General features: G+C 52.9%; 1 protein-coding gene across 1 annotated transcript in view; it reads left to right on the top strand.

Annotated features, from left to right (window-relative positions):
• The window catches only part of WDR36 (WD repeat domain 36), a 150,817-nt gene that overhangs the window by 126,089 nt on the left and 12,131 nt on the right, over nt 1-12,597 (top strand). Inside the window, exons 21-22 of the mRNA XM_075325018.1 lie at nt 3,629-3,710; nt 3,803-3,990. Of these exons, the coding sequence (XP_075181133.1) occupies nt 3,629-3,710; nt 3,803-3,990 (270 nt within the window). The remainder of the gene's footprint in view (nt 1-3,628; nt 3,711-3,802; nt 3,991-12,597) is intronic.

The following is a 12,597-nucleotide window of genomic DNA, read 5'->3' as shown; positions in this document are numbered from 1 at the left end:
CTTCTCACAATGTCCCATGCATGCTGTCCCTCTCCATGAGCTCCTAATGCTGCCTTCCTCTTTTCCATAATGAGACCTTCATGTTGCCCCACTCATGCTAAGACCACCACACTAACGCTTATGCTGAGACCCCCCACACACACACTACCCCACTCTTGATATTGACTCCCCTACATTGCTCCACTCCATACTGATCCCACACATGCTGCCCCTTCTTCACAATGAGCTCCCAATGCTGCCCCCTCTTATTCTGAGTCCTTACACTCCCCCCACCCAATCGATTTTGTCATTGCACTATCCCTCATCCCTTGTCCTCTGTCTCTAGCATTAGTCCCTCTCTCCCACTCCCCCAGCATCAGCCTCTCTCCCCCAGCATCAGCCTCTATCTTCCCTCAGCATCAGCCTCTCTTCCCCAGTCTCAGCCTTTGCCTCCCCCCAGCCTCAGCCTGCCCCAGTCTCCGCCTCAGCCTCCCTCCAGTCTCAGCCTCAGCCTCCCTCAAGTCTCAGCCTCAGCCTCCCTCCAGTCTCAGCCTCAGCCTCCCTCCAGCCTCCCCCCAGTCTCTGCCTCTGCCTCCCTCCAGCCTCCCCACAGTCTCTCCCTCTGCCTCCCTCCAGTCTCCCCCCAGTCTCAGCCTCTGCCTCCCTGCAGCCTCCCCCCAGTCTCTGCCTCTGCCTCCCTCCAGCCTCCCCCCAGTCTCAGCCTCTGCCTCTCTCCAGCCTCCCCCAGTCTCAGCCTCTGCCTCCCTCCAGCCTCCCCCCAGTCTCTGCCTCCCTCCAGCCTCCCCCCCAGTCTCTGCCTCTGCCTCCCTCCAGCCTCCCCCAGTCTCAGCCTCTGCCTCCCTCCAGCCTCCCCACAGTCTCAGCCTCTGCCTCCCTCCAGTCTCAGCCTCTGCCTCCCTCCAGCCTCCCCCCAGTCTCAGCCTCTGCCTCTCTCCAGTCTCAGCCTCTGCCTCCCTCCAGCCTCCCTCCAGTCTCAGCCTCAGCCTCCCTCAAGTCTCAGCCTCAGCCTCTTCCCAGTCTCTGCCTCTGCCTCCCTCCAGCCTCCCCCCAGTCTCTGCCTCTGCCTCCCTCCAGCCTCCCCACAGTCTCTCCCTCTGCCTCCCTGCAGCCTCCCCCCAGTCTCAGCCTCTGCCTCCCTGCAGCCTCCCCCCAGTCTCTGCCTCTGCCTCCCTCCAGCCTCCCCCCAGTCTCAGCCTCTGCCTCTCTCCAGCCTCCCCCAGTCTCAGCCTCTGCCTCCCTCCAGCCTCCCCCCAGTCTCTGCCTCTGCCTCCCTCCAGCCTCCCCCCCAGTCTCTGCCTCTGCCTCCCTCCAGCCTCCCCCAGTCTCAGCCTCTGCCTCCCTCCAGCCTCCCCACAGTCTCAGCCTCTGCCTCCCTCCAGTCTCAGCCTCTGCCTCCCTCCAGCCTCCCCCCAGTCTCAGCCTCTGCCTCTCTCCAGTCTCAGCCTCTGCCTCCCTCCAGCCTCCCCCCAGTCTCAGCCACTGCCTCCCTCCAGTCTCAGCCACTGCCTCCCTCCAGCCTCCCCCCAGTCTCAGCCTCTGCCTTCCTCCAGCCTCCCCCCAGTCTCAGCCTCTGCCTCCCTCCAGCCTCCCCCCAGTCTCAGCCTCTGCCTCCCTCCAGTATCTGCCTTTGCCGCCTCCCCCCCCGCATGCGCAGATCTCTGGTCTGCATTAGAGACACTCCCACGCTCCTTATGAATCCACTTACCTGCTCCAGTGCCCGCCGCCATCTTCCTGGCTCACGTGAGTATCCTCTTCTGACACCGGCTTCCATCACACGGCGTCCTCCACGGCGTCCTGCTGTGAGCTCTGCATGTGACGTCCACACAGCAGTGGACGCAGCACAGAGGAAGGAGCTGATTGGCGCGCGCCTGTGACCCCGGAAGTGCAGGCGCCGGCAGTTCCGGGGTCAATCAGCTCCCTGTGCTCGGCGGCCACAAAAAAAAAAAATGTAAAAAAAAAAAAAAAATTTTTTTTTTTTTTTTTGCTGCCAGAAGGTGCCGCCCCTCACTATCTGCCGCCCTAGGCACCGGACCACGGGTGCCTAATGGTAAATACGGCCCTGCCGACGGGGGTGAAGACTTCAAGATTCATCCCCAACCCACTCCAAAATCTGGGTACTAGCGCACCGATGGGATAGGACTTTCCCAAACTACAGTCCAAAGAAATCCTAACCGTGAACTCAGAGAGCAAGCTCACGCCCTTAGCCATACGGGTGAGCGGGACCCGACTAGTTAAAAACTTGAGGGTCCAATAGTGAGAAGGTGCCACGAAAAAGGCCACAGGCTAACAGCAACACCAAGGACACAGATACAGGCGTGCTCCCTCTATGCTGCAGCAGTGCTCAGAATTCTGGTTTACAAGCTGTTGGTGTTATTATTTTTGGACTGAGTGAGTACGCTGAAAAACCCCTTTGCCTCTTCCCAACGGCACCCTGTCACCGACACCTAACGGGCCTCGGGGCACAAACCCCCCTACCCACGGAGGGGTTAAAACATCCTGCTGCTACACCATTGCCACCGGGCTCCCCCCTCCCCAACAGCAGTGGTATTCCACATTATCACGCACCGTGGGTGGCGTCACGAACTTCCAATTCCCCCTGTACATAGTTTCCCCCCTTTAAATCTAGTGGCCGCACGACCCCCGTGTCCGGAGACCCCTCGAGCCACCACGGATCCGGATTCGAGCAGCCCGGCTGCTTGCACGGGGACGGCACACTAGCATGGTGGTGATGATGCGTAAAGCACCTGATTTTTTTTTTTTGTAAAGTCTGTGTTTGGGACGAATACAGGAACACTGGTTTGCTTATCTCTATTAACCCCTTCACGACTAAGGACGTACCTGTACGTGCTTGGTCATGTCTGTCCTGTTACCGCGGGCTCCTGCGGCGAGCTTGCGGTAATCCTTGCACATGTCTGCTGATCTGATCCATCCACGCCTTTTAAACCCCTTAGATCACGCTGTCCAACTCTTACAGCATGATCTAACGAGCACCGGTAGGGATCGCGCTGTCCGTAACCCCCTCCCCCTGTCGCCATCGGCAACTCTGATGCTATCACAGGACGCCAATGGCATCAGCAAAAGCGATTGGAGTGTGCAGAGATAAAGTCCCCTAGGATACTAGTAAAATCAATAAAATAAAAAAAAGTTCAAATCACCCTGCTTTGCCCAATTGTAAATAAAAAAATAAGAACCATACACATTTGGTATCGCCGTGTTCAGAAATGCCAGGTCTATCAAAATATAAAATCAATTATTCTAATAGCTACACGGCAAAGTAAGAAAAAAATTCCAAAATTTAATTTTTTTGGTCGCCGCAGCATTGCATTAAAATGCAATAACAAGGGATCAAAACAACGCATCTGCACAAAAATTGTATAATTAAAAACGTCAGCTTAAGACACAAAAAATAAGCAGTTACTGAGCCTCAGATCCTGAAAAATGAGACCTGTCCCTGTAGTTTGCAAGACTTAGTGCAGTGTAGTCTAAGAACGGTCTTTTTTTATTCTTTTTTTTTTCTTTTTTTTTCTAATCATTTGCAATTCCCAGTAATCAAGCAACTTTTACTACCAGTTCCTGCATATGAAATGTATTGATGTTTTTGTTTGGTTTTTTTTTTTCACGGTTCTAGTCTAAGATTGTAAATCTTGGCGTTCTTGAACAAAAATCAGCTTTTTGTGTCCAACTTGAAGAATCACTTGACAATAACAACTGTAAGTTCAAATACATTTTGTGCTTGAGACCATTTTTATGGGAAGAATGTTAGACAGAATGTAAGACCATCTGTATGTGTTAATCGTTGCAGATGACATTCCTCTAAAAACTATAAAGGAGTTAGGACCTTCCGGCATTGACACCGAGATCCGTAACCTGGCTCCAGAAGGTGGCGGTTCTGTTGAGGTGATGCAGAGTTTCTTAAAGATGATTGGGAGCATGCTGGAAACAAAGCTTGATTTTGAGCTAGCCCAGGCATACCTTGCTCTATTCTTAAAGGTAAGTATTTTAATCGTCACAATTCTAATCTAATGTCTATCTAGCAAATTACTGAAATAAATTGAAACATGCCCATTGTGAAGTGAACCTGTAATTGTCTGCCAAATACGAAGGGCTGCTAATAAGTCTTTGACTTTGTGAATTTTTTTTTTTCCTATGGTAACGAATGTTACATCACATGAAAGCCTTATGAGTCTAATATATGTTTTCAAAATGTTGTGTTTGTTGTTTATGGCAACAGTGTTCTAAGCACACGGTGGGAAAAAATGGCGTAGTCTAATGCGATATTCACAGCAACTGAAAGCAGAGAAGTGATAAAATTCTTATTTCTGCAAGGAAAGTCCGCAAAGGGATATTCATGGTGATATGTCACAGACATTGGGGCATCAATGCCCTTCATATTTCACAGTTAAGAACTGGGTTGCCAAATTTAAAACGAGCCACTTCAGCACCAATGATGAGGAACGTCCTGGACGACCAAGAGTGGTGGTTGTTCTGGAGTTTGTCGATGCTGTGCACAACCTCATACTGGAGAATCGACGAATTTAAGCTACAGCAATAGCAGACATCATGGGGATTTCCCATAAATGTGTTTGTGTCATTGTACATGAACATGAGGAAGCTATCTGCAAAGTGGGTCCCCAAATGTTTGACAACAGATCAGAGAAGCATGCGAGTGAAAACTTCCCGGTCCGTTGTTAATGTTTCCGGACTGATAAGAACTTCCTGGATCGACTGGTCGCTATGAATGAGACCTGGATTTATTTGGATGACCCTGAAAACAAGGAGCATACAAGAGTAGAGGCATAGTGGTTTTCTTCATCGTTCCTTATGGGAGACCCAGACCATGGTGTATAGCTTCTGCCTCCGGAGGACACACAAAGTACTACACTCAAACGTGTAGCTCCTCCCTCCTAGCATATACACCCCCTGGTAGCCAGTCCTAGCCAGTTTCAATGCTTTGTGTTCAGGAGGTCACACACACACATGCATTCTCTGATTTTTGATTTTTTGGATTTCAAAGATTTGGAAGCAAAGCGGGTCCAGTCTGGACTCCCGGCATGTCCCTTCTCACCCCACTGTGTCGGCGGTGCTGTTAAGGTTGATTTTACAAGGCTGGAGCCTTCACATGCCGCACTCCTTCACCATCCCCTGGGGCTCTGGCTTGAAGTGGGAGCCATCACGGTTCTCACTGCTTTGCAGGAGACCGGTCTCCATCCGCAGCCCTGTTCAGGATTCTGCCGGACGGAGCGCTCATCCCCCAGGGACCTGGCACCTGCGTCTCACAAGCTAAGTACTGAGACGTTTTTACCACAGAAAGTGGTCTTTCCAGGGGTCCCTTGTACTTTATTTATTGGGGAGAGTGTGTTATATGACTTTAACATTTCCGGCCGGTTCTCCAGTTTTCACTGGAGAACCGCGCCGATGGTGCCTGCACGCTGGCCGCATGTTTAAATCTAGGCCCCGGGTTCGCCTGAGGCCTAGTTTCGGTTTCACTGCCCCTGCATGTTAGTCATGCAGTGGGACAGTGCGGCTCCGCCCAGCGGCTGTTCAGCACAGGGAACGGACACTCCTCACTGAGGAAGGATTCCCTCCCCTGTATTCCTCATTTGCCCTCCAGATCCTGCTCTCAGAGTAGGCCCCGCCCCCTCTCCTCGCTCCGGTCGCCGTTTTCTCAGCGTTCTCAATGTCTGCATAGGCACAGAGATGCCACATTGTGACAAATGGGGGCCTGGGCTGGGGGACTGGAGGGCACAGAAATGTATGTTAAACGGTCTGGCAAGCCACAACCTCCGGTTGTGCAGCTGCTTATATTCTCTGTTTATATACTCTGCTGGGGGTTATTCTGGAGATGCATTCCCTCACAGAGCCCCCACTTCTGCAGCATGTCTCACATCAGAGCAAGGCTGCAAGGCTGTTCTTAATATGCACTGCATGTAAACTCGTACTGCCTGTACCGAGCACATAAACACAGTGGTCCCTCAGCCTGGAGGCTCATCAGTGGTCCCTCCGGCTGCTCCGGCTCCGGTGGCTGAACCCCCGGTTTGGGTAGAATCCCTCTCTCCAGGGGACAGCTGTCCCGGACACTGCTGAGCATGCATTAGCCCCCTTCTCAGGGCGCTTCTGCTGCTACGGCTCGCTCAGCAAAGCTCTCAGAGGACTCTTCATCTGGTCTCAGACCCCGTCCTCCTAAAATGGAGACGCAGGGTCCCCTGTTCTTCCATACCTTAAAGAGAACAAGGAGTGTGTTCCTTAACCACTCCAGTTTTTCAGCCCACTGTGACCAAGCCCAGAGCCTGTCCTGACAGACGCTCCCAAAGTGTGGTTCTGATGACTGTTTCCCCCTTCCACCAGAGGTGGTCAAGGAGTGGGCTCATTCACCAAGGGTGGTCCCTCCGGTGTCTAGTATTTCAGCCCGGATAGTTGTATCAGTGGCTGACGGCACCTCTCTAAGGATCCCACTGTACATTAATTCTGTACTGGACCTCAATCCGCCAGTATCAGAGGAGCAACCCTCTCTGGCAAAAAGGCACCAGTTTACCTTGCCTAAGAGAACAAGGAGTGTGTTCCTTAACTACTCCAGTTTTCAGGCCACTGTGACCAAGCCCAGGGTCTGCTCTGGCAAACGCTTCCCAAAGCGTGGTTCTGATGACGGTTTTCCCCTTCCACCAGAGGTGGTCAAGGAGTGGGCTCATTCACCAAAGGTGGTCCCTCCGGTGTTTAGACTCTCAGCCCGGACCGTTGTATCAGTGGCTGATGGCTCCTCACTTACGGCTTTGCTGTCCGCCAGGTTGTCCTTCTGGCCAAATCTGTATGGAGGCGGCAGGGGCCTCGTTCTCCCCAGCTTTTGCAGCAGTGCGGGCTTTCAAAGCCATCTCTGCTTCTCTAGAGGAGATGCATTCCCTCACAGGGACTCTATGCCCGAAATGGTTGCCTTAACTTCCAGACTTCAGTCTTTTCATCCTATGCCATGTCTGCCATGCTGGAGACTCTCACCGCACTGCGGTGGCCTCGGCTGATTTCCTCGCTATCCGCAGGCTCCTGTGGCTTCGGAAGTGGAAGGCGGATGCTTCTAAAGAAGTTCCTTGCTGGGCTCCCTTTTGCTGGGACCAGACTATTCGGGAACAACTGGATGAAATTATTAAGGAAGCTCTTGGCGGGAAGAGTTCTTCCATGCCACAAACCTAAACCAGGAAACCTGTCCAGGGCAGGAATCAGTCGAGGTTTCGTTCTTTTCGTTCCTCCATCTGATCGTTCTCTAAGCCCTCGGCCTCGTCCACTAGCTCAGCCAAGGATCGTAAACCCAAATGGCGCACGAAGCCGCGTCCTCAGAAGACCGCAGGAGATGCTGCCACGAAGTCAGCCTCCTCCTGGCTATCTGGCCACGCCAGCAACGTCCTTGGTCGGTGGCAGGCTCTCCCACTTTGGCGACGTATGGTTTTAACACGTCTCCGATCAGTGGGTGCGAGATACCATCTCCCACGGCTACAGGATAGAATTCTATCCAGCCCGCCAAACAGATTTTTTCTGTCAACTCCCCCCTGCTCCAAGGCCGCCGCCTTCTCACAGGCTGTGGCATTCTTGCAGGCCACTGGAGTAATTGTACCGGTTCCCGACTGGGAACGGTTCTGAGATTTCTGCTTAAATCTATTCCTAGTACCCGAAGAGGGCGGTGCATTCCGACCTGGATCTCAAGCTTCTCAAGCATGTTCAGGTGCGGCATTTTCGCATGGAGTCTCTGCGATCAATCAATGACCCAAGGAGATTCCCTAGCATCCATCGACATCAGAGATGCCTATCTGCATGTGCCAATCGCAGTTTCACACCAGCGTTGGCTACGTTTTGCAATCAGAGTGGTCCAATTCGTGGCTCTTCCCTTGGGGTTAGCCACGGCCCCTCGAGTATTCTCAAGGTCGGGGCAGCTGTGATTGCGGTCCTGCACCTCTAGGGGTTGGCAGTGATCCTGTTGTCCTGGACAGCCTTCTAGTCTGGGCTTCATCCAGTGCAGACTGTTAGCGGAGTGCCTCGCTCACTCTCGCCACTCTAACCAATTCGGGTGGTTTGTCATTCTGTCCAAGTCCACTCTGACTTCGACCCAGAAGTTCACATACCCAGGGACGCAATTCGAGACTCTGTCGGCACTTGTGAAGCTGCCCTTAGTCAAACAGCAGTCCCTCCGCTGGCGGTCGACGTCGTTCCATCAGGCACCTAATACAGGTGCTGGATCAGATGGTGGTGTCAATGGAAGCGATTCCCTTGCCCAGTTCCATCTGCGTCCTCTGCGGCTGGATATTTTCCGCTGTTGGAACAAGCGGACTTCCTCCTTCCACGGAGTGGTGGCTTCGCCACAGACCAGGGGCTCGTTTCAGTGGTGGCTTCGGCCCCTCTGTCGCAGGGACGCTCCTTCCTGGCTCCGTCCTGGGTGATCCTCACCAAGATGCTCTGGGGAGCAGTATATCTCCACCATGGAGCGCAGGGCACTTGGACTCTGTCCGAATCAGCCCTCTGGATCAATGTGCTAAAAATCAGAGCTGTGTTTCTAGCTCTCTAAGCCTTTCACCATCTGTTGGCGGCCAGGCACATACGAGTCCAGTCAGACAACGACAGCGTTTGCCTACATCAACCTCCAGGGCGGGACACTCAGCCGCCTGGCAATGTTGGAGGTTCATCGCATTCTTCAGTGGACGGAGGACTCCTAGTCCACCATATCCGCAGCCCACATCCCAGACGTGGAAAACTGGGAGGCAGATTATCTCAGCTGTCAAACCGTGGCTCCACGATCCTCAGGTTTTTGCGGCAGACGCACTGGTTCAAGTTTGGTCCCAGCTTCGTCTGTCTTACGTGTTTCACCCTCTAGTTCTTGCCCAGAGTTTTGCGCAAGATCAGAAAGGAGGGCCGTCGGGTCATTCTCATTACTCCAGACTGACCCAGGCAAGCTTGGTACCCTGACCTGCTCCGTCTGTCCGTAGAGGTGCCATGGCATCTCCCGGACTGTCCAGACCTTCTCTCACGAGGTCCGTCTTTCCGCCAGAACCTGCGGCTCTCAGATTGACGGCGTGGCTTTTGAGTCCTGGATCTTGACGACTTCTGGTATCCCTCCTGAAGTCATCTCCACTATGACTCGAGCTCGGAAGTATCCTTTGGCCTTTTGGCCTTGCCGACCCTCCTGTCCCTTCTACAGTCCGGTCTGCAGCTAGGTCTATCCCTCAATTCCCTTAAGGGACAGGTCTCGGCTCTGTCAGTGTTGTGCCAGCGGCGTATCGCCCGGCTGGCTCAGGTGCGTTCCTTCATGCAGGGCGCATCTCACATCATTCCGCCTTACCGGCGGCCTTTGGAGCCCTGGGACCTTAATTCGGTCCTCACGGCTTCCGGAAACCCCCCTTTGAGCCTCTTAGGGAGGTTTCTTTGTTTAGTCTTTCACAGAAAGTGGTCTTTCTAGTGGCCATAACTTCCCTCAAGAGAGTCTCTGTTTTGGCTGCACTCTTTTCGGAGTCCCCCCTTTTTTGGTTTTTCATCAAGACAAGGTGGTTCTCCGTCCGACTCCGGACTTTCTCCCTAAGGTGGTTGCTGCTTCCACCTTAACCGGGGCATTTTCCCTGCCTTCCTTTTGTCCGGCTCCTGTTCATCGCTTTGAAAAGGCGTTGCATACTCTGGATCTGGTGCGGGCGCTCCGGATCTATGTGTCTCGCACCGCTGTTCTTAGGCGGTGCACCTCTCTTTTGTGCTGTCCACTGGTCAGCGTAAGGGCCTCTCTGCATTTAAGCCGACCCTGGCTCGTTGGTTTAGGTCGGCCATTTCCGATACCTACCAGTGTACTCAAGTGCCTCTCCCGCCGGGGATCAAGGCACACTTGACCAGAGCTGTCGGTGCCTCTTAGGCTTTCAGGCCCAGGCTACGGCTCAGCAGGTCTGTCAGACTGCCACTTGGACTAGTCTGCATACCTTTTCGAAGCACTACCAAGTGCATGCTCATGCTTCGGCAGATGCGAGCTTGGGCAGACGCATCCTTCAGGCGGCTGTCGCCCATTTGTGACGTTAGGTTTCGCCTACTTCTCAGTTTTTCTGTTTATTCTCACCCATGGACTGCTTTGGAACGTCCCATGGTCTGGGTCTCCCATAAGGAACGATGAAGAAAAAGAGAATTTTGTTACTTACCGTAAATTCTTTTTCTTATAGTTCCAACATGGGAGACCCAGCACCCTCCCTGTTGCCTGTTGGCAGGTTTCTTGTTCCGTGTGTTATCACCGGCTGTTGTTGTAGACAAAGGTTCCGGTTGTTCCGGGTTTTGCTCTACTTGTGGGTGGATGTCCTCCTTCAGCTTTTGCACTAAACTGGCTAGGACTGGCTACCAGGGGGTGTATATGCTAGGAGGGAGGAGCTACACGTTTGAGTGTAGTACTTTGTGTGTCCTCCGGAGGCAGAAGCTATACACCATGGTCTGGGTCTCCCATGTCGGAACTATAAGAAAAAGAATTTACGGTAAGTAACAAAATTCTCTTTTTCCTCGCCCAAAGAAGTTCAGGCTGCAAAAATCAGCCACTAAGGTGATGGCGTCTGTGTTCTGGGTTGAAGACGTGTTGCTAGTGGACTACCTTCAAAAGGGTTCCACCTAGTGTTGAGCGAGTAGTTAACTATTCATACTCTCAATGCTGTTAGCGAGTACTGTCCGCTACTCGCATATTCGTTACGAGTAGCGAGCACAATGTAAGTGAATGGGAAGTACTCGCTAAGTAGTGAGTAACCCAAAAGCCGTACATATTCGCTACTCGCACAAAGTCCGGCTTTCGGGTTACTCGCTACTTAGCGAATTTTTTTCCCCTTGACTTACATTGCACCCGCTACTCGTAACTAATATGCGAGTAGCAGACAGTACTCGCTAACAGCATCGCTAGTATAAATGATTAACTACTTGCTCAACACAAGTTCCACCATCAATGCAAGGTATTCTACATTGGACTTTTGGACCAATTGAAGGTAGTTTTGAAGGCAAAAAGGCGCGAAAAGCTGTCAAAAGTAATCTTGTTCCTGCAAGACAACCCCTCCACTCACACTGCACAAACGACCACGGCAAAACTGGCAGAGCTGGGCTTCCACTGGTTGACCACCCACCTTATTAACGAGATCTAGCTCCCTCCGATTATCATCTGTTTCCAAACCTGAAGAAACACCACAAGGGTACCAAATTTCACACCATTTCAGATACCATGGCTGCTACGGATGCCTGGTTTGAGGCACAACCTAAATCCTTATTTTTGCTTGGCTTACAGAACTTGGAATACCGATTGTAAAAAGTGTGTTGACATCAGTTGAGAGTATGTGTAATAAATGTAAAGTTTCACCATCCTATCTCTTTTCTTTCTGGGTAAAGCCAAAGACTTGCCAGCAACCCCTCGTATATCCACCTACAGTCTGTGTGTGTGTGTGTGTGTGTGTGTGCGTATATATGTATGTGTATGTATATGTGTGTGTGTGTATATATATATATATATCTATCTCTATAATTGCCTCTGTCTGTCTGTCTGTCTGTCTGTCTGTCTGTCTGTCTGTCTGTCTGTCTGTCTGTCTGTCTGTCTGTCTGTCTGTCTGTCTGTCTGTCTGTCTGTCTGTCTGTCTGTCTGTCTGTCTTGCTCCAAAATTGTGTCCTTACGGTGACACAAAGCTGATTGGCCGCTGGGCTCGCCATGGCCCCGCCCCCCCCGCACGGATTGGCCGCTCGCCCAGGCTGTGCCCCCACACGGATTGGCCAGCCGCTCGCCCAAGCTCCGCCACCCCCACAGATTGGCCTCTCGCCCCGGCACCCTGCAGGCATTGGCAACTCGGCCATGCCCCGCCCCCCTCACACAATGCACGCTAGCTCTGGCCCCGCCCCCCCCCACGCATTCCCCGAACCGACACGGTCACGGAGCCACGACTACCAGGTGAGTACTGTACCCCTGGGAGCCCACATCAGCGTACGCCGCCAAACCAGCCGACACATACCCTCGCATTGCTGGGGCTGGCCGGCGTATGCTGGTGTGGGCTCCCGTGCGAGCGGGGGACGAGATACACTGGTAGCCATGGTAGCATAGTTACCAGCGCATCAAGGTCCTGCAGCAGCGAAACATACACATACACATAACAGCACACACACACATCAGATCACACTCACTCTCACACACACCTCACACACACATCGCATCCACACACTCACAACATCCTGGGATATCGCTTGCTTCTCGGCGGCGATACTGTGCTGTGAGCTTCCAGGACCTGCCGGAGGATCACATGGCCAGAAGCATGTGGTATCTCCGGATGTTGTGAGTATGAGCGCGTATGTGCAATATCGTCAATGTGTGTGTGAGTGTATGCGAGCGGGTGTGCGTGAGTGTATGCGATCGGGTGTGCGTGAGTGTATGCGATCGGGTGTGTGTGGGTGTGTGTGAGTGTATGCGATCGGATCTGTGAGTGTCGGCAGAGGAGCACGGCGTGCTGGAGGAGGCTGGGAGGAGAGAGGCTGGGATGGGGAGGCTGAGAGAAGAGAGGCTGATGCTGGGGGAGGCTGAGGCTGGGGTAGGCTGGGAGGAGAGAGGCTGATGCTGGGGACCGAAAAGGCTGATGCTGGGAGGAG

This window comes from Anomaloglossus baeobatrachus, chromosome 1 (genome assembly GCF_048569485.1).
Source record: "Anomaloglossus baeobatrachus isolate aAnoBae1 chromosome 1, aAnoBae1.hap1, whole genome shotgun sequence".
Classification (NCBI taxonomy): domain Eukaryota; kingdom Metazoa; phylum Chordata; class Amphibia; order Anura; family Aromobatidae; genus Anomaloglossus; species Anomaloglossus baeobatrachus.
The sequence above is the reverse complement of the archived record's forward strand: the minus strand, read 5'-3'. Positions and strand labels throughout refer to the sequence as shown.